Consider the following 22691-nt stretch of genomic DNA (forward strand, 5'->3'; position numbering starts at 1 on the left):
CGGCAGCAAATTTCACAGTCCCAAACACAAAACTTCACATGAGACTCTTGCAGTGGGGTTTCAAAAGACAGTGGAAACAACATTCGCAACCATTGCAAAAGTGCATACAGCTGACAACTCAGATGCAGAAGGACATCGACTGGTGGCTCCGGGTACCAACGTTGGACAAGGGAGCTTTGTTCAATCCTCCACAGCACAATGCAGTCCTCTCGACGGATGCATCCCAGAAAGGCTGGGGAGCTTATCTCGATCTCTTAGAGACGCAAGGCCTCTGGTCGACCACCGAACAAACTCTGCAGATCAATCTATTGGAACTCAGAGCGATACGCAATGCCCTAACAACCTTTCAGGACTACCTACGGGGTCGAAGGGTCATGATATATACGGACAACCAAGTGGCAATGTTTTATGTAAACAAGGCGGGTCCGGTTCATGGCCCCTCTGCAGGGAAGCCCTTCAGATCTTTTCCCATGCACACACAAACTCCATACACCTTCAAGCCACTTACCTGCTGGGAATAGCAAACACCAGAGCGGACAGGTTAAGTCGCATATTTCACCCACACGAGTGGACGCTCAATGCAGAAGTGGTGCAAACTATCTTCGACCGTTGGGGAATGCCAACCATAGACCTCTTTGCCACAGAAGCAAACACTCAGCTTCCGCAATTCTGTTCGATCCGACCGAGTCTATCAAGGATTTCTCAAGACGCATTCCTTATTCCGTTGGCGTCCAGTCTTCTATATGCATTTCCTCCGATTCCATTAATCACCAGGACAATTCAAAAGTGCATAGCAGACAACCGCCAACTGATCCTCATTGCCCCAGCGTGGTACAGTTATCTCTTACGTCTGTCAATCACAACCCCAATTTGATTACCAGACCGTCCAGACCTTCTACTTCAGGAAGGGGGAGTACTCATTCACCCACTCCATTCCTCCCTCCATCTGACTGCATGGAGATTGAGCGGACACTTTTAACTGAGCAAGGGGTTTCTGCAGTAGCACAGGCCATACTTTTAGAATCCAGAAAACAGTCTACCAGAAGAAGTTACACCTTTAAATGGAAGCGCTATTCCAACTGGTGTGCGAATAACGGTATTCCACCTATAGACTGTTCGCCAACACGCTTACTGAATTATCTACATTCTCTGTATAAGGCAGGGTTAGCAACATCATCTATAAGAGTTCATTTCAGTTCGATTTCGGCATATCACAGACCGATCAATAAACACTCTGTGGCTGAACATCCTTTATTATCCAGATTCATCAAGGGTTTAATGCATCTTCGTCCACCGATGTCTAAACCACCTGTTCCATGGAACCTTAATGTCCTGCTTGAGCAACTTATGCTATCACCCTTCGAACCTATGGATTCAGCACATATGAAATATCTCACTTGGAAAGTCGTGTTTTTGATAGACATAACATCTGCACGTAGAGTTAGTGAGCTGCAAGCACTAGTTCATTACGACCCGTATTTGCAGTTTTATCACAATAAAGTCGTCCTACGAACTCATCCATCTTTCCTTCCAAAGGTGATTTCGTCTTTTCATCTGAACCAGGCAATAGAATTACCAATTTTTTTCCCAAAACCTCATTCGAACGACAGGGAACGTTTGTTACACACCCTCGACTGTAAACGAGCGTTGGCATACTATAAAAGAAGAACACACTCTACAAATAGGGTATCTCAACTGTTGTCTCGTTTAACCCGAATACCCCCGGATTACCGGTGGCTAAACGAACAATCTCAAGCTGGATTGTACAGTGCATCCAAATTTGTTACATTAAGCAAGACTTACCACTCCCTTCGCTCCCAAGAGCTCATCAGCTATGAGCTATGGCAACCTCGATAGCACATCTTCGAAACGTGCAACCAGTAGACATTTGCAAGGCAGCCACATGGTCGTCACTACATACTTTCACTTCCCACTACTGTATAGATAAACAATCGGCAGGGGATGCGAAGTTGGGACAGGCGATTCTGCACACATTGTCTAATTAAACACACGACTACCACAGCTAGACATCACGCTAAGGACAATTAAGAAAGCGTCACTGGGAGCTTGGGACTCCCATGACAGCATGGCTAATTCAGCTCTGCTATCAACGGGAAAAAGCAAGTTTGCTTACCGTAAACGGTGTTTCCGTAGATAGCAGGATGAATTAGCCATGCGGACCCACCCACCTCCCTGGCAGTCGTGTTATTATCCGCTACGTTCAAACTTAAATACAGACTGAGGAGAATCTGTTACTTTCCTGTGCGGGAACTCACGCGCAGCCGCAGAGACTGAAAAAATCTACACTCTGCTTCTCAAGCTCCGCCTCCCGGGCCCTGATTGACAGTTCCCATGACAGCATGGCTAATTCATCCTGCTATCTACGGAAACACCGTTTACGGTAAGCAAACTTGCTTTTACTCACTAGGGGTTTAATGTAATAAGGTTTGCAGTAAAACTGTGCGCTGAAATTCAGTATGCAGTTTTTTAACCTGCATGGTAAAAAATATTAACTTTCAATGCAGTAAGTTAATAGTATAATAATGCATTGGGAGTTTTAAAAAAATGCATGTAAAGAAAGGCTTAGAACACATAAAAAGATGCATAAATCTGTGCACTTAATTTTGTGTTCCTGAACATACCCATATCAGTCCAGACAAGCGGGTTTTATTCATCCCTACCAGCAGATGGAGGTAGAGAACAAAACTTTGGGCTCTGATATATGAGAGTGCCACCTGCAGTCCCTCAGTATTTCTCTACCCCCAGCAGATGGTAGAGGTGCTAACCCTGCAGTCATGACTGACTGGATATATTAAGGAAAATTGCTCCCCGAGGTGACAGGCTCCTGCAGAAGGTCGTCCCTCGGTCAACTTCAGCCTGCAACTCCAGGACCACTGAATGCCAGTGGTATGGTTCCCTCGGTAGGCCTGAAGCCCCTCCACCGGCCCAGGAGCAGGGAAGTACCCTTACTTTTGTTTTGTGCTTTCCTGTGTATCTGGGCCTTTAAGTTTAAAGTTTTGTTGTAAAAAAAAAAAAAAAAAGTCACCTGGAGCTGTCTGCTTTTGCAACAGCAGATGCGAGTGAGCAGTCTGAGCTGCCTAGCAGGCAGACACCTCTGTGGGATCATCAGGTGCAGGCCGGGCAGTAAGTGGGAGGATCGGGGGAGAATGGTCCCGGTCGGAACAGTTTCACTCCAGTGGGGGCTGGCTGCACTCCCGATCGAGCCGCGCGGTTTTCAGTCACGGCAGCGGCCTGTTCAGTGCGCCGGCGGGAATTTTTGGGGCAATGCGCCCTCTTCAGGGTTTGACAGCTGCCGCATGGTGCGCCCCTCCTCCTCACGATCCGGGCCGCGTGGAAGTGCGGCAAGCATAGGATTTGCCTGTTGGTTGTTTTCTTTTTGCTTTTATTTATTTTTTGGTGCTTGCTATGATGGACAAGCAGCTCAGGGAGACCTGTAATGCCTGTGGCAGCTCGTCGGTCTACCTGAATGACCTCCTCTGCACGGACTATGCTGGGGGGGTGGGGGTGGGAGTCTGACAGGCAATCAAAGCCATGGAGGAATCCACGGACCGCGGCAGTGGCGCTTGGGTCACAGGAGGGAGTGGCTATGGCTGCAAAAGCAGAGCCGGATAGGGGGGCTTCCCCCCCCCCGGGGTTCCGGGGGGTCCCCATCACTCCTATCTCCCATGATTCGACCAAGGAAAAAAGGTCCGGATATCTCGGGCCCTAGTAGCCCCAAGCACCCTTCAGGGACCCCGTGGGGGTTTTTCACCCGAATTTGTACTTTTGCTGCACAAAGCCTTCCTGGCTAAGCAGGCAGGTAAGTGCGGGGTTGCAGAAGGCCCGGCGGCATTGGCAAAGTGGGGAAGGTCCCCTTTAAAGGCTCTGTGGGCCTGCGAATTCTACCTCCCAAGGGATGGCTAGCACGATTGGAATCGGACTCGGACGATTCTAAGGAGGAGGATGAGGTATCCTCGGAGGCCAATCGGGAGGGGGACCCGATTGGGGGTCTCCCTCTGGACCCAGGGAACGCTAAAACTGAACAGGGGACCTCGGATGGTCCTGAGGCTGAAGGCGATGATCCACGGGTGATCCGTCTTTTCAAGAAAGGGGAGCTTCGCCTGCTTATACTTCTGGTGTTAGAGGAGTTGGGGATTAAGCTCACCCTGGAGGATTCAGATGCTGAAGGGGTTAATCTGGTTCTGGATGGCCTTCGGAGACCCCCCAGCGCGTTCCCTATTCTGAAGAAAATCCAGAAGTTGATCAACCAGGAGTGGAATTCCCCCGACTCGGGCCTGCAAGTGGGCAGGGTGATGTCCAAGCTTTATCCACTTCTGTAGGACCATTTGGATGTTCTCAGCAGTATCGGCAGTCACTAAGAAAATCACTATCTTGGAGAGGAAGTGACGTCATCGGGCTGCATGGCTGCCTGAAAAGGAAGCTCCTCCAAACGCCGATTAAAACTGCTTTTTTTGGGCACTTTAGACGAGCCTTAACGCCTTAGAAATAGTGCAAGGGACCCGACAACACTTCAGGATGGCGGCGAAAAGGAAATTGGTGGATTTCCACTTCTTCTCCTACTGCAAAGTAGAAGCGCAGGAGAAAGACCGCGAGGCAGGAGAGCAGGACGCTGAGGCCGATGCTACCGCGGACGATGGCGCAGCGCATTTGAGCGCCGATGAGGCCCTGACCAGAAAAGAATTTCGAGAGTGGTTCGGGGAACTACGGAAGGACTTGAAATCCTACAAAAAAGAAATTACAGCTATGATCAACGATTTCCAGGAGGAACTTTCTTCGATGGGACGACGGGTAGATGATATTGATATGAGGGTGGATACCCAGACAGAGACAACCAAGCAACTACACGAGGCTGTTACAGAACTTCAAGAAGAAAATCTAGGTATGAAAGCGAAATTAGCAGACTTAGAAAATAGAGCTCGCAGGGGAAACCTTAGGTTCCGGGGTTTCTCTGAAAAACCAGAAAATGACTGCACTGAGTTAATCCAGCGTTTCAGTTTATTCTTACTACACTCTACCACAGAACATAAAGATATGTTGCAAGCCAGCATTAAAATAGATCATGCTCATAGAGTGCTGCGGGCGTCAACCAGACACGAGATATCATAGTCTGCTATCATGACTATGCCCTGAAGGAAAGAATTGCAGGTATTGCTAGAAAACAAATGCGGTGGTCGTGGGAAGACCAAGAAATCTCTGTTTATGCTGATCTGTCTCAAGCTACTTTACTGAACAGGCAGGAACTAAAAGAGGCTACAGCTTTTCTTCGAAAAGAAAACATCAAATACCGGTGGCTGCACCCATTCGGCCTGCAATACACATGGGAAGGTATATCTACCCGTATCCTTACAGCGACCGAGGCTGCAATCCAGCTCAAGGATCGTGGATTTACAGCAACAATCCCACAGCCGGTAGGCCACAAAAATTCACTCCCAGGAATCAACCACCCAGATGGCAAAGGGCTGGTTCCAGGAATAGCCACCTGAAAAGAAATTCAGATTCCCGGAAACTTCAGGAGGAAGGCACCTGAAGACTAAGCGTAAGCCTAGCAGGATACACAGTCTTTTTTTATTCATAGACACACAGCGGTTCTATTTTGAATGTTTTTCTTGTTGTCGGGACTCCATACCTATAATATATCTGCATATCTTATGGCGACAGATAACCAGAAGCCCACTAAGATTTTTCTCTGGCGGCTTGACGGAGTGTAAAGTCCATGATTAATATCTTCCTTCAAGGGCTGGGTTAGCCTAGATCTGCGTGGAGCTATTAGCAGATCGTGGTTGGGGGGAGGGGGGAAAGAGGAGGGGAAACTCATGGGGAATGGGTTAAATGTTTCTATCTGTATTTTTTTGGGGGGATGAGAGTCATCAGCAGTCTATCTGGGTTGTACATGTAACTACTGCACAAAATGGTACCTGTTATCACACACTATTTAAGGGCTGTGTTCCCTGTTTGAATGTTCCACAATATACACTCAGGGGTGGTATTGCATGTGCGTTGGTTAAATATTTACTCTGCGTACCGGATTCTGGTTTTGGGTGGTGGAGGACCATAGGTTTCTACAGCTAGCTATGGCCACATTCTGCATGGTATCCCTTAATGTTAAGGGACTCAACTCACCATACAAAAGGCATAACTTGTTTAAAGAATTGAACACGCTAAAAGCGGATATGGCCTTTATCCAAGAATCTCATTTAAAGCGTAAACATGAATCATTGTTAAAAAATCACCAATACCCATATCAATTCTTTACTCCAAGTACGAACGCCACCAAATACACCAGGGTCTGTATATTGATTGCACAACAGCTGGTGTTCGAATATCACTCTTGTATTACAGATCCGTTGGGAAGATATTTATTGTTGCAGATTGCAATAGATGGTGCAGAGTATACTCTGGTAAATGTTTATGCTCCTAATCAGGAGCATAAATGTTTATGCTCCTAATCAGGGGAAATTCTTTACCGAACTGAACAATATCATACTGCTATACGGAAAAGGGAACCTAATCCTGGGGGGAGACTTCAATGTGGCTAGGAACCCTGGGATAGACACATCTAGAGGTAGCGCTGCGCTTGCACCTACTCATAGGAAGCAATTGCAGATACTGATGGATGACTGTCAAATAGTAGATGTATGGAGAATGCATTTTCCTAAATCCCGTTCCTACACGTTTTACTCAGCCACCCACATAACTTACTCTAGAATCGATTACTTTCTGATCAATAAGGCATTGCTCTCTTATATCTCGAAGCCCAATATTAGCCCAGTGGCCTGGTCAGATCATGCTGCGGTACTGGTGGACATATGTATCCCACACTATGACAAGGGGACCCGATTTTGGAGTTTGAATGACTCTTTGTTGTCAGACGCTGGATTTAACAAACTATTGGCAGACCAGATACAGGATTATATATGCCTAAATGATAATGGGGATGTGAGCCCGGCGGTAGTCTGGGACTCCTTAAAAGCATATCTGAGGGGTATATTGATTTCAAGGGCTTCATTTCTTAATAAAAGGGATACCCAAAAGGCGTTCGAATTGCGCCAAAAATTGACACAACTTACCCGAGACCACCAGGCTACCAGCTCCTTGAAAATATGGCAACATATATCCAAAACTCGGGAAGAATTGGCTAGATTGGAAGCAGACTCGCTAGTTCATTCACTGAATATTGTTAAACAGGCATATTTTGAGGGGGGAAACAAGGCAGGCCGTATCTTAACCCGCAAGCTCAAATTACTTACCAGACTACCATAGCCAAAATAAAAAATGATAAAGGAGATATCCTTACTAATAATACTGATATTCATAGGCACTTTCTGGAATTCTATGGTATGTTATATGCCTCTGACACAAATATTAATCAGATATTGATCTGTATCTTGAGGAGATATGCATACCCACTTTGACAAAGGCAGCACAGGATAGGTTAGATGACGAGATCTAGACTAAATCCTCCATGCCATAAAAACACTAAAGATCGGAAAATCCCTGGGTCCTGATGGCCTCACGGCTAAATTCTATAAACAATTCGCTCCCTGTATTGTGACTTACCTTCAAACGATATATAATTACTTACGAAATGGGGGATCTTTGGCTCATAACTCCAATATAGCGGGGAGAACCATCCTGTTGAAACCTGGAAGGGACCAGCTGTCTGTGGCTCATACAAGCCCATATCGCTAATAAATCTTGATCATAAAATTCTCGCAAAAATATTAGCAGCCTACATGAATTGTTTCATTACGGAGTTAATACACCAAGATCAGGCAGGCTTTATGCCAGGCGCTTGGCTGGGGACAATTTGCGCAAACTGATAGATCTGATGTGGGCGCATAAGCACCAGAAAGAATCCATTTTTCTCTCTATCGACGCAGAAAAAGCGTTCGATATGGTGCACTGGCAATTTCTCTTCAGGGTTCTGCAGAAGATGGGCTTTGGATCTTATTTCTGTACTTGGATAATTAGCTTATTCACCAATCCCAGGGCATGCTTAAAAATCAATGGGGGTTACTCAGATCGATTTCAAGGGTGCCGTGGCACTAGGCAAGGCTGTCCACTGCCACCACTATTGTTTGCACTCTTTCTAGAACCCCTGGCAATCACCATAAGGGAAAACATGGCGATTTCGGGTTTTACCTTTGCACATCAAACCTTCAAAATCACTTTATTATTTGGTATTTTTATATACCGATATCCGTTTGCACATAGTATTGGTTTACATATAACAAAAAACAGTGTCGCTGTAACGACAGGCAGAGCCTTTACAGCAGGGGTCCCCAACCACCGGTCCGCGGACCGGGACCGGGCCGTGGGAGTTTTTTGCCGGTCCGCGGCGCCGCCAAGCACCGGCAGGTGTGTCGCGCGCTCCCAGTCTCTCCCGCTGCCGATGCCGCCGGGCTGTCAGCACGTTCAAGCCCAGTGGGAACGGCAGCGGTGCTAGAAGCTGTGGCACCCATGTCTGGCCTTTTCTTTTTCCCGCGCCTGTCCCCCCCCCTCCCGTGACCCGGAACAGGAAGTGATACCCAGTGCGCGGGAAGGAGAAAGAGCTGCGCCGCGTGATAAAGTAGCAGCGGCGGCTGCAGCATCGGTCCCCGAGCAATTGAAGCAGCCGGTAATCGAGAAAGGAGTCAGCAGCAGGAGCCTCCCGCGGCCGATGGCATTCTTCTTTCTTGGACTGCAGGGGCTGCTGCAGCTCCCATTTGTGCTTGGGGGGGGGGGGGGGAGGAGAGGAAGTGAGTGAGAGAAGCAGCAGCCAGCCTGTGTGTGATTGACTGGTCAGAGAGCTGATGTGTGTGTGTGTGTATGTGAGAGACAATGAAAGTGATTGCTCAGGGAGGTGACGTGTATGTGAGAGTGTGAGACATTAGTCAGGGAGGTGACTGATGTGTGTGTGTGTGTGTGTGTGTGTGTGTGAGAGAGAAAAAGCATGGAAGTGAGGGAAAAAGCATGGGGGTGAAAGAAAGCATGGGAGTGAGAAACCTGGGTGAGTGTGCATGCATGAGAGAGAGAGACTGCTTGGTAAGGTGACGGTGTGTGTGAGAGAAAAAGACTGGTGTGTGTGAGAGAAAAAGACTGGTGTGTGTGAATGTGAGAGAATGTGATTCAGGGAATGAGAAGCCTGTGCATGTGGAGAGTGAGCATGGAAATGAGAGAGACTGGTGTGTGTGTAACAGAGAGAAAGTGATTATAGGAATGAGAAGCCTGTGCACGTGAAGAGTGAGCATGGGAGTGAGAAACCTGGGTGTGTGTGAGACACATCATGGGAGGGAGAAGCCTGTATATCTGAAAGAGAACATGGGAGTGAGAGACTGGTGAGTGTGTGTGTGTATGTGAGAGAGAGAAAGAAAGTGATTATGGGAATGAGAAGCCTGTGCATGTGGAGAGAACAAGCATGGGAGTGAGAGACTGGTGAGTGTGTGTGTGTGTGTGTGGTGAGAGAGGGAGACAGAGAAAGTGATTCTGAGAGTGAGAAGCCCATATATGTAAGTAGAACACGGGAGTGGGAAGCCTGTGTGTGTGTGTATGGCATGAGAGAAACTGTTCAGGAAGGTGACTGGTGTGTGTGTGCCAAAGACTGGGAGATGATTGGTGTGTGAGAGACAGAAACTGGTCATGGGGGCATGACTGGTATGGTGTGTGTGTGTGTGTGAGAGACATGGGCACTAAGGAAGAGGACCATAAGTATAGAGCTTAGCTTCTACTGCTGCTTCTGGTGTGTGCCACGGCCTGCAGGGAAGGGGAGTAGGATAGCTGCTGGAGGGGGTAAGTAAAGGTGGCTTTTTAAGTTTATTTTTCTTGACTGCCATTTTAATTGTATGATGTCTGCTTTTTTGAAATATTTTATTGGTGTTTGGAGAATGTTTAATAGTTTTTATGAGTTTTTAATTGTTGGATGTTATTCTGTTCATAGCTGTTTTGAAACATTTATTCTGCTTATTAGTATAGTTTTACAATTATTTCTGTGTTGGGATCTATAGCTGCTTGGCTTGTTGTTTTCCTAATAGGAGGTGTATTGGTTTTTAGGGCCTGATTTAATATTTGTAGTGTTGCCTTTTCATAGATAGGGTTGCTCCTGTTTGAGTGTATTCCATAATACAGGTGTAACTGTGTGCGGATTAGTTTATGTGCATTACTACAGATCCTGGGAGTATGTTAGGTCGGTTCTGTGTCTGTTACCGAGATGAGATATTTTGCTAGCATGTAGGCGTTTGTATCGGTCTTATTTGTTGTGTTTTCTCAGAGGACATGCATTGGTGGTAAACTGCTGTCTTTTCATAAGTAGGGCTATTGAGCCTGGAAGTAGAAGGAGTTTGAGTTGCTGTTACTGAGATGACACCAGAACTAGAATATCTTTTTTGTAGGGTGAGTTGTATGGGGAATGTCATAATTCTGCTTTACATCCATTATTGGGGGTCAGGGGGGTTCCCGTGGATACAAATTGTACTTTTACATCTAGCCCCGTGACGATCATGGGTCAGTGTGCCATGCATGTGAGAACCTATGGTGAGTTGAGTCACATTCACATTATAAATGTCATAATTAAATAAGTGTGCACTAAAATCCAACCCCTCCATAACCCCGCCCCCATATGACCAAAGCCCCGCCCCTGCCCCGCCGGGCCATGGAAAAATGGTCTTGCTTGAAGCCGGTCCCTGATGCAAAAAAGGTTGGGGACCACTGCTTTACAGGGAACAAAACTGTAAACAAGAGGTTAAATATGGGAGAGTTTGATACAGTATAGTCGAAAAACAGATTAACTGGGTACAGAGCAAATACAGGGCAGGATGTATATACAGGTCAATATGTACAAAATTTACAATATATGGTTTCAAAAGTAGCTAGTTTCAATATGGTGTGGTACAACATTTTGCATTTATTCATTCACAATGTTGGGAGGTGCAGGATAAGGAGGGGTATTAGTGGGGAAGGCCTGTTTTCTCTGACTAATCCCCATGATTCCCTAACAGCCATAGAAAATGATATCAGACGATTCAGTGGTGTGTCCGGTTTCAAAGTGAATTGGGACAAATCTGAAATTCTCAATATCACCTGTAGCTCTGCGACAGTACAGGCAGTGCAACCCTTACACCCTTTTCGTTGGGCTAATCAGAAGATAAAATATTTGGGTGTTAATATTGCGACTCACCACACTGATCTATTTAAGTTAAACTATGTCTCTTTGATAAAGCGGGTCTTCCAGGACTTGGATAAGTGGGGCAACCTACCCATATCCTGGTTGGGACGAGTGGCAACAGTCAAAATGAATATTCTTCCCAGATTATTATATTTGTTCCAGTCATTACCGGTACCAATTCCCCCTGAATTATTAAAACAATGGCAAAGAAAGCTGTTTTGCTTCCTCTGGAAAAGACGACCACCGAGGGTAGCCCGGAAGGTCTTATACCAAAACAAGCTAGAAGGGGGTCTCGGTGTTCCTAATATTACCTGGTACTATGTGGCAGAGCAGCTCCGCCCCCTGATAGTTTGGCATCAGACAGAAACACCAAAACACTGGGCTGTGATAGAGAAATCCCAAATCCCCGACATGCCCTTGGAAGCTTTAGCTTGGCAGGCTCCGAAGACATGGAAACCAACCAATCACATGCTACCAACTACTAGACATACATTAAATTTATGGAGAAGGTGGCAAACCAGATTGGTGGATGATAGGTCATGTTACTTTTTAACACAGCTGTTTCATAATACCGCCTTTCTGCCGTGTTTACCCCCCAATTCCTTTACCCAATGGAAGGCTAAAAGGATTCTCAAATTTGAGGATGTATGGGGGGGGGGGAGGTATTCTCTCCTTTGATTCCTTGAAAGTTAAATATTCCATCCCCACTGCTGAGTTTCTGGCATATCTGCAACTCAGACATTTTTGCCGCACTGTACAGGTTAAGGAAAATTTAACTAGGGGGAAAACACTACTGGAAGGTTATTGCTCTGATCCAAATCAGTTTAAAGGTCTTATTGCTAAAGTGTATAAATTGCTGAATGTAAAACTACTGGAAGATTCTGCTCATATATTAGCTTGGAAAAAGGACTTGACAAGAGAGTATTCAGAATTGGACTGGGAGGCCCTTTTCGGACAGCTGAGCAAAGCTTCTATATCCTCAGTATTGGTGGAAAATGGATATAAACAACCATATCGATGGTATCTCACACCTGAGCGTATGGAAAAGATCTCGTCTAAATACTCTAGCACATGCTGGAGATGGTGCAAAACTATAGGCACCTACTTGCACATGTTGGTGGTCAGGAGGCTGCATCAAACCTCTATAGACTCAGATTGAAGGTCCCCTGACCCAGGTTTTGAAAGAACCCATACAACTTCGAATGGAAACAGCTTTACTGAATGAACAAGAATGCAGTCAACACCGCACCCATCATCCCTTTGTCATACAGGCTTGTATTGCGACGAGAATGGAAATAGCCAAAGAATGGAAGGCGCCTCACTGTCCTCCTTTGGCCGCCGTCCTGATGCGATTAGACAATGTTTGTACAATGAATCGGCTGACGGCGGCCTGGTGAGAACCACGGCCCGAGTTATGGTGTTGGTGGTGGCGGCCAGACGACACTTGTGGCTATGTAACTGGTCAGCGGAGCTTTCGTGAAAATCACAGCTCTGTAATCTGCCCTTTCAGGGGAAACTACTGTTTGGTGAGGATCTCAATCGTCTGATGAAGTCGCTGGGAGAGACGAAGGGCAATAGGCTGCCAGAGGATCAAATGTCTGACCGGAAACCTTTCTCTTCTTGGTTTTGCTTTCGGGAGTTGAGGCGTTTTCATCAGCCAAGGTCCTCGGGGGTCTCGGCCCCATGACAGTCCTCGCATAGGCAACAGTCCTTTCGGGGATCTGGAAGGTCATCTAGAGGCGAATTCATCCAGGGAGCAGGTGGCAATAAGTCCTCACAATGAGATCCGGCAGGTCCACGCCTCATTTCTGGTAATCGGGGGCAGGCTGGCCCGGTTCTACGGGGAGTGGACAAAGATAACCTCCGACCAGTGAGTCTTGAGCGTGGTGAGAGATAGCTACACCTTAGAATTTTCTCACCCTCTGTAGTCGGTATTTCTGGAGTCGCATTGTCTTTCCCAAAGCAAGTGGATGGCATTCCAGGAAACACTTCAGTGTCTGCTAAGTCTGGAGGCGGTTGTGCCGGTACCAATGACCGAACAGAGGCAAGGCAGATATTCCATCTACTTTGTGGTGCCCAAGAAGGAAGGCACGTTCCGCCCTATCTTAGACCTGAAGAAGGTCAACCAGAGTTTGAAGATACCACGTTTTTGGATGGAGACGTTACGCACCGTAATTGCAGCAGTGCGGGAAGGAGAGTTTTTGGCGTCTCTGGATCTCACCGAGGTTTATCTGCATATCCCCATCCATCAGGAGCACCAATATATTTCTCAGATTTATGGTTCTGGGACAGCACTATTAGTTTCAAGTGCTTCCTTTCGGACTGGCCACCGCCCCGCGGACCTTTACGAAGGTGATGGTTGTAGTGGCGGCGGCTCTGCGACAGAAGGGATTTCTGGTACACCTGTACTTGGACAACTGGCTGATCTGATCGAAGTCACTAGAGGAGTGTGTGCGGTCTGTGGACAGAGTTCGGTCATGTCTGGAATCTCTGGGCTGGGTCACGAATGTGCAGACGAGTCATCTGGTCCCCTCCCATTCCCTCGAATACTTGGGAGCCTGTTTCGACACCCAGCGGAGCAGAGTGTTTCTCACAGAAGACAGGGTGAACAAGATTCAGGGACAGATAGCGCGTCTGCTGTGTCTACAGGTGCCGAAGGTCTGGGATTATTTACAAGTCCTGGGCTTGATGGCGTCCACGTTGGAACTTAAGGCCGCTGCAGAGAGCGCTGTTGTCCCGTTGGAATCCTCTGTCGCAACAATATTTTCTGCCCCTGTCTCTGACGGAGCCGGCCAGGTCCATCCTGAACATCGTGTTTTGTTGCAGTAGAATAGAGTCGTGTAGATATCTGGTTGCCATAGCAGCAGCAGAAGTTCTGGAAGGGACATCAATCCCTCCTAGAGAGAACGCAGGAGGTCTGTAGAGTCCTCTTCTAGGCCGTGGCACCTAGGGTCCACTTGGGGACTTGGGAGCCATGCTGGGCTCTGGTTGGTGGCGCACTAGAATGAAGTCTTGATGAACGAGCCCTTTGCAACACCGACTGTACTCCCATGATTTGGTGTGGGAGCTGTACTTCAGAGTGGAAGGAAGAATCTTCTATTTGGTAGGCAGCCTGTGCAATGTTGGAGGAATGGATAGTGGGTTATTCCATGCCCTGTCATGAATGCACTCTGAATGAAGTGTTAAGGTAACCCCTATGCTCAGAAGGAGTGTCCAGAATGTCGAAAGTGCCAGACGTCTCCGGTCTAGAATCAGGTTAGCAAGATGGCTCTCCATCCCAGTTGCCACCTGAGGTGGGGCCATGAGGACGCATATGTCCCCAGAAATGGCTTCCAGGAGATATAGATATATATATATATATATACGGTATATATATATATATATATATATATAATATATTTTTTTTTTTTTAAAGTCTGGAGCCTCGTGCATGTAGGAGAGGCATTTCCCTACTGGTGAGCGCTGGACTCGTGCACTGGATCAGATGTACGAGCATCGAGGTGCTCCCGTGGATGCAAAGGTGTGTCGGGAGGACGCACCAGCGCTTCGGCGTGTCCGCAGATGCCCCCGGTTTTCCTATGTAATGATGTGCCGGTGCCTCCAGTGGAGAACCGGTCTGATGTGCAATGGGAATGCGCCAGCGAGGATGGCCATGAATTGGCGAACTAGCAGATGCGCCTGGTGGTTTAGTGCAACAGCGGGGTCTGTGGCGTGTCAGCCGTCTCTCGAGTGCATGTATGACAGGGGGGGTTCCCAGTGTGGGCTGCTTCCCGATCAGCTGCATGAGCACGTGGCCCCATAGACTGGCGGACGAGCTGGCAGCCACGCGTGATGGCAGTGACACCGACTCGTCTCGTGCGCCGGTGGCATACTGCTGCGCCAGCGGACGCATTGTCATGTGTGTCGCTGGGGTGTTTACGAGCCAGCAGACACCTCGACGTCCTCTGTGAGTCTGCGCCGGTGACGTATAGATGCGCTGGCGGACACCTCGACGCTTTCTGTGAGTCGGCGGTGCATGGATGCGCCGGCAGATGCCTCAACGCAATTCATGCTTCAGCGGCGCATGGACGCGCTAGCAGACGCCTCGACACCTTTAGTGCATCGGCGGCACGTCTATGCACTTGCGAGCACCCCGACACTCTTCATGCGTCGGCGGCACGCCGGTGGGCGCCTAGACGCATTCCGTGCGTGCATGGCGCGTTGATGTGTCGGCGGGTGCCTAGACGCATTCCCTGCTTGGGTGGAGTACTGGTGTGCCGGCGAACTCTTCGCCGTACTTCATGCATCGCCTTGATGCGCCGGCGGACGCAGAGATATATATATATATATAGCTAGCAAAAAATTTTTGGCAATTCTACTTCTATTAGTGCCAAGACTTATATACAAAAAACCTCCAACGTGCAACCGTCGGAGACCATAAGCACTATTTGTTATATTGAATAAATCAATTCAAATATGTGATATTTCTTAGAAATATAAATCTTTTTTTGACTGCTTTAACAAATATACTAATAATTTAAGTGAAAAATTGAATTGCAAAACATTAAATATTTTAAATATGCTAAAATCCACTTTTAGACCTATCAGTTTTGACCCTCTATCCTCTCCTATACCTATCCTCAATCTGACCCTGATTGGACTAAATAAACCCTAACTTCATTGATGATAAATTTGGTCTATACAAAGGAATACACCACTTGTTACTTTAACAATGTTATCCCATATCTCTTGAATTACATTCCTTAATCAAAACAGTTAACATGTATCAGTGGTGTATCTCATTTGGCTGATGCTTTCTCCTGTCCCGACAAGGTCCTCGTTTCGCCAATGTTGGCTTCTTCAGGGGAATACTTTTATACCGACCAAACATCAATGAAAACCAATAACTTCCATCACTTGTATCTTCGGACTAATATTCCAGCAGGACAATTTCTTCGATTGCGACGGCTATGTGGCAGTAGAGATGAGTATAGGAACCAGGCAGCAAAAATGCGGGATAAGTTTCTAGCCAGGGGATACCCGGGTAAAACGATTAAGCAAGCATATAAGAGAGGGCTATATGCAGATCGGACATCTCTTCTTCAAACTAGACAGCGAAGCGAAGTAGATAGATTAGTATGTGTACTTCCGTACACACAAAGAACCCAAAAGATTCAAGAAATTATATTACAACATTGGCACGTTTTAACGTTTCATGAATCTTTACAGAATAGACCTTTGTTTGCACGCACAAGAGGACGTAACTTACGAGATATATTAGTGCATTCGGACTCGTACCAAACAGACACAGAACCAACACCTGGCCAATACAGGTGCCAGGGATGCTCTGTATGTAAACACGTTCTAGAGACAAAAAGTTTTCAGCATCCAACTATGCCATATAAACAGGTGTTGAGTCGTCATTTTGATTGTAGTACTGACAGGGTAATTTATGCCATCTTATGCCCGTGTCAGAAGCTATACATTGGCCAAACCAAACTGTCAATTTGTACTCGCATTATACAACACAGGAGTTGTATACATACTGGCAAAATTGAGTCCCCTTTGGTAAAACACTGGCAAGATTGTGGACACACAGAGGATCAGTTAAAATTCTGCATATTACAGCAGCGACCCAATAGAAGAGGTGGACACATTTCTCAGGATCTGCGGCAAACTGAACAGAGATTTATTTATTATTGGCAAACAATGGCACCTAAGGGACTGAATGCAACAATAGAGTGGGAAGCGTTCTTGTAGAACGGTAGTACTGGCACTTTATAAGTAATATCAGTTCTGACTTTGCAGTTATATAAACAAGTTTTTTCCAATTTTAAAAAATTTTTTTATTTGGAACAATCGGATTAGAAATTGAAGTTCGGTTTGCACAGCGAGCAGTAACCTTTACTGATTTGTTGGAGTGGCTCTGATATCATGACTGAGTTGGGGTTCAAATGGATTAAATGGTAGGATAGCGTAGAGTAATGATATGACGAGATGTATAGGGATTTTGCCCTAGGATAGGGTTTCAAAGAGGAACGATGTGATTGGACGGGAATAAGAACGTGAGAAGGGATTGGATGGTGTAAGAGACTGAGGGGGTGTATATAAAGGGCTCTTGGTGAAAGGAGCCTCATTATGAAACATGTTCTGAGGACAACGCACGGTTATTGGAGATCTAGGTGAGTGTTAAAGTTTTCCTATTAACATGGGGTTCAGTGTAAAGAACTAGAAGCGTTTTGTTACTTCTTTTTGAATACAGGGAGTAAATACAAGTGGCAGAGGAATATCGGGGCATATTTTGAACCATTGTGAAATGGATACGAATCCTCACCTGTGCGGTTGAATACTGAGTCGGTTGGAAGTTTGTTAGGAGCGTGGTATTTGTGACTCCATCTTGAGAATAACAGCATTCTTTGCAAATAAGGTATATTATATAGATCACTTTTTGGGTTCTTAGAATTTTTGGTGAATGTATTTGATTATCAAATTGGGAAGAGCGTGGGTGAATACTCTGTGGCTTTTGCAGGTGTGGTGTAATTAATTGAAACTCTGAGAGGAGCGTTCATGGATAGAAGTTTGTGAAGACGGAAGTATGATGAGACAGAAAGGTAATATAATATTTGTGTCCCCGTGGTAACATCTTGAGACTAAACCAGACAACAAAGACCATTGTGTTGATTAATATTTTGAAACTTGATTTTTTTAAATTTAAATTTGGAAATAGAATATTAAAGTAGGGATAAATCTTCTTTTTTCTGAATCACTTTATAGGTACACATTCATATTCGGGAGACTTCATATATTAAAAATTTAGGAGCAATTGAGCCGGAGTGAATTGAATGTGTTTTTCCTGAATCCACTCCACTCACAATACAGGTAGGAGTGGGTATCAGGACAAAAGTTCTTTGTAAATTCACAATTTATTTATTACTATTTGTCAATCATTAATGAATATTTCATTATAAATGTTAGGTTCTAGAAGTTTGTTGGCTGTAATACATGGATATATGTGATTAGATCAGTACATATTGATTCAGTAGATGAGATAATCAGTTTGACATAATATGAGTTTTATGCTTTCAGATACAAGTGATGGAGGTTATTGGTTTTCATTGATGTTTGGTCGGTATAAAAGTATTCCCCTGAAGAAGCCAACATTGGCGAAACGAGGACCTTGTCGGGACAGGAGAAAGCATCAGCCAAATGAGATACACCACTGATACATGTTAACTGTTTTGATTAAGGAATGTAATTCAAGAGATATGGGATAACATTGTTAAAGTAACAAGTGGTGTATTCCTTTGTATAGACCAAATTTATCATCAATGAAGTTAGGGTTTATTTAGTCCAATCAGGGTCAGATTGAGGATAGGTATAGGAGAGGATAGAGGGTCATAACTGATAGGTCTAAAAGTGGATTTTAGCATATTTAAAATATTTAATGTTTTACAATTCAATTTTTCACTTAAATTATTAGTATATTTGTTAAAGCAGTCAATAAAAGATTTATATTTCTAAGAAATATCACATATTTGAATTGATTTATTCAATATAACAAATAGTGCTTATGGTCTCCGACGGTTGCACGTTGGAGGTTTTTTGTATATATATATATATATATATATATATATAAATAAAAATATGGAAAGGAAAAAGTACAAACAGTAAAATAAAATAAATACTCAAGGTTTTTTTCTTTCCTGCTGAATCCATGAACAGCGAAACGGAACCACTGCAGCCGTGAGAAGGGCTGCCCTTAAAGAGATATTTGTGTCTACTCCGGGCCCTCGTACATCTAATAGCCCTTATATTGTAGCCCTCAGCAGCCCCCAGCCTCGTCTGGCTCAGCGCTGAAGTGAGCCGATGCCTGGAAGGCGTCGATCTGTCTGCTGGCGCATTCAAATGCCGCCGACGTATGAAAACACTATATATATATATATATATATATATATATATACACACACACATAATTTTGAGGAGAAAGGAGATAGAGAAAGAGTTCCGCGTGCCATTAATCGTGTGGAAAAAAACTGACTGAGTTACCTTAGGCAGAGCGAGCGATATACAAGATGGGATACCTAGCTGAAAGACTTAACCATACTTGGAGAGCTCTGCCACCTAGTGGCACGGAGGATGTACCCAGACAGCATGACTAATTCAGCTGCTTATCTACGTGAAAACCAATTTTCCTTTTTTGGATATATTTTGATGGGTTTGTTGATATGTATTAAATTTAAAAATCTGTATGAATTGTATTAAAAGCTCTTTAGTTATATTTGACATCTTTCTTTGTTGCTTACTCCCAGGAATAAGTGCTGGCTTTCCCAAGTCTATCTGGCTAATTATTGTTTATGGGCTTTCCATTAGGAACTTGTTCAAGCCTCTTTTAAACTCCATTATGCTAGTTGCCTTGACCATGACCTCAGGCAACAGATTCCATTACTTGCGCTGAGTGAAAAAATACTTCCTATAATTTTTTAAAAATTTGCTGGTTATTAGTTTCATGGAGGGACCGTTTGTTTGTTTGTTTATTTATTTATTTAAGGTTTTTATATACCGGCAATCATGAAAACATATCTTGCTGGTTTACATAGAACAGGAGTGCAGTAAATACATCAAACTGGAACAGTGGTGCCCGAAGGTGCAGTTACATTTTAACAAGGGTAGTAAAACTGGGATGAGGAGGAAGAGAGAGATAAATTAGTAACGATTAAACAATATACAACTTAAATACTATGTACAGAAGGATGGTTGAGGGCAGCCTGCTTGGGAAGGAGATAGTGTAGACATTAGAGTGTGTCCGGGAAGGCTTGCTTGAATATCCAAGTCTTAAGTCTTTTTCTAAAAGTTAGGAGGCAGGGCTCCTGTCTGAGATCAGTCTTAGTACTATCAGAAAGGGTAGATATCTGTTCCCTATTTAGCCATTCCACCTCACTCATTTTATAGACTTCTATAATATTCCCTTTGGTCATCTAATCTCCAAATTAAAGAGCGCTAATCTCTTTAGCCTTTCTTCAAGAGCATACTGCTCCATCTCCTTCATAATTCTTTTGCCCTTCTATGTACCTTTTTTAGTTCTGCTTTATCTTGTTTGAAATTGAGTGACTAGAATCACACACAAAACTCAAGGTGCTGTTTTACTATGGCTCGATACAGAGGCATTATGATATTTTCAGTTTTACTCTACATTTCTTTACTAATACAGTAAATATTAATGATGCTGTTTTATGTATATTTGTGTGTGTATGGGGGTTGTACAGTCTGTTTTGTCTTATTTTAAATTGACAAATTGTTCAGTTGTATGCACTGAATTTGTGTTATATTGTATGTGGTGCTTTTATTTTAACCACATTCATGTACAATGCCTTTAAGCTAAGCGATGAAAAGGTGCTTCAACATTCTTGTCAATAAATACAAAGGTGTACCTCTGAAACCTTTATCCAACCCTCTTAGTCACCCGGGTACACCCTGTTGACAAAAAAAGGGAGCTTTAAATGAGGGAGAAATGGTCAGAAAAAGAATTTTTTAATTTTGCTATAACATATGCCTTATGAAATGGCCCTTCCAGAAATTCCAAGTTACAACTGTGTTAATCCTGATAGGTCTTGGAATGTATTGTTTGGATCAGAGGCTTTGGTTTTTCACAGATACTGATGGTTCCTCGCTGGATTGAGATCATGCTTTTTGTGTGACAACGCTTTGGATGAATAAATATTTGTTCCTTTCTGTTTTGCACGTAGGCTGAAGGAAAGAGGCTGGGGCTGGTAGGCTGGGTGCAGAATACAGAGCAAAACAGTGTGCAGGGCCAGCTGCAGGGGCCTATCTCCAAGGTCCGAGACATGCAGCAGTGGTTGCAGAAGAAAGGAAGCCCCAAATCTCGCATCAAGCGGGCAGAATTTCACAGTGAGAGAAGGCTCACGCAGCTGGAGCACAGCGACTTCTGCATCATCAAATAAAAGCAGAGTGTGTGCCACCTTCATTGTTTGATGTGAAAACACTGCTGCTTCATTTTATTTTGTTACCGCTTTAAATTATTTGTAGTATTTGTTCTGGTTTTGGAAGTCTGCACCACTTTGGTTTCAGATTTCTACATTTCAGCAATATAGTGCAGAATTGTAACCCTAAACTGCGTTTCTGGAGGTTTTTAAGGAATGCTTGTGTGTGCCTGGGCTGCTCTGTTATGCACAAGAGATTAGTGTGGATAATGATGAAGCCTTGGAATCAGTTTGAAAATGTTTTACTTATGAGGCAAAGGTCCAGTCCTGCCCAAGATTTCATATAAAATTAAGGTGGAAGATTTTTAGTCTGATGTCCTTTTGTGAGCTAATTTTAGAATCCAGCATAACTTAGTTAAAACTGTAGTAAGACTATGGATCAATGTTGGTTGGCTCTTCCTTTGAGATGCAGCTACTTCCTTTGAGATGTTGTAGAGGAGAACGTGTGAAAATTTTCTTCCTTTAGAAAGTGTGTGTGTGTGTGTGTATATGTGTGTGTAGATATATACATATATATATATATATATATATAATCTACACATACACACTTTTTTTTCTTCCTGTAGAAAATGTATGTATGTGTAGATATATATATATATATATATATATATATACACATATATACAGGAAGAAAAAAAATGTGTGTGTGTAGATATATATATATACACATACACATTTTTTTTCTTCCTGTAGAAAATGTATGTATGTGTGTGTGTATATATATATATATACACACACACAATCATATACATGCAATTGCATGTTGAGGGTGCTATTAGGTTCCACGGGTTGGACACGCGTTTTCTGCCCCTTACTGAATAAGGGGTAAGGGAAAACGCGCGTCCAAGGGCAGGTTAACAGTGCTGTACTGTATCGGCCCGAGTGTTTTACAGGAACATTAGTAATTCATTGGTTACAAATTCCCCTGATGAAGCCGCAAGGTGAAACATGGGCCCGGTTGGGATAAATAAGAAGACCGAGTATCTAACAGTATGACCACATGTTTAATTTTCAAAAATTCAAAAAATGAAGTATTGATAAAAATCATTGATATCTGCAGTGTGTGATTTCTGCTTTGAATGTAAACATTAAGGAGTTTGTGCTTAAAAATATTTTTGAATAATATTCTGTACTATAAGATTGAGTATTTACTGTTCCCTGTAAAGGAGAGTTGTTATGGTAAAAACATTGTTAGGGATTGCACAATTTTGGAAGCAAGTTATGAATGCAATTTGTGAGATTGAGTACATATGAGAATGAGTGGGTATGTTTTTTTAAAAGGTATGATACAATTTTGAATAAGGAAAAAAGAAATGCAAAAGTGATTTGGAATTATTAGTCTGTGCTTTTACTCCATTCTATAGGGAGTGTTTTTTGGTTTATATTAATTAGGCACATAGTGAAATTATATATTGCCTATGCATGTTGATGGCCCTATTAGGTATTCCCACACGATACAGAAAGTAAAATGTGCAGCCAAGCCGCACATTTTACTTTAAGAAATTAGCGCCAACTCAAAGGTAGGCGCTAGCTTCTGCTGGCACCGGGAAAGT

The 22691-nt window shown here is 44.2% G+C and overlaps 2 protein-coding genes across 6 annotated transcripts in view; both read left to right on the top strand.

The window, feature by feature from the left end:
* The window catches only part of ACYP1 (acylphosphatase 1), a 51140-nt gene extending 29871 nt beyond the window's left edge, over positions 1-21269 (top strand). For both annotated transcript variants that reach the window (XM_029598416.1, XM_029598417.1), the window contains exon 3: positions 20884-21269. In XM_029598416.1, the coding sequence (XP_029454276.1) occupies positions 20884-21099 (216 nt within the window). In that variant the 3' untranslated portion in view covers positions 21100-21269. The remainder of the gene's footprint in view (positions 1-20883) is intronic.
* Positions 15717-18654, top strand: LOC115089946. Of its 4 annotated transcripts, XM_029598415.1 has the most exons (3): positions 15717-17567; positions 17670-17751; positions 17915-18654. In XM_029598415.1, exon 1 carries the CDS (start codon positions 15989-15991, stop codon positions 16898-16900), a length of 912 nt encoding a protein of 303 aa, XP_029454275.1. In that variant the 5' UTR covers positions 15717-15988; the 3' UTR covers positions 16901-17567; positions 17670-17751; positions 17915-18654. The 4 variants fall into 4 exon arrangements, with proteins under 4 accessions (XP_029454275.1, XP_029454272.1, XP_029454273.1 ...); XM_029598412.1 differs by having other exon boundaries at positions 15717-18019; positions 18227-18654; XM_029598413.1 differs by having other exon boundaries at positions 15717-17751.
* Positions 21270-22691: the final 1422 nt, after the last annotated feature.

This window comes from Rhinatrema bivittatum, chromosome 4 (genome assembly GCF_901001135.1).
Source record: "Rhinatrema bivittatum chromosome 4, aRhiBiv1.1, whole genome shotgun sequence".
Taxonomy (NCBI): domain Eukaryota; kingdom Metazoa; phylum Chordata; class Amphibia; order Gymnophiona; family Rhinatrematidae; genus Rhinatrema; species Rhinatrema bivittatum.

Excerpts from the sequence above, each read along its gene's own strand:
- LOC115089946 (XM_029598412.1), top strand. The coding sequence starts at position 15,989 with ATGTTGGCTTCTTCAGGGGAATACTTTTATACCGACCAAACATCAATG.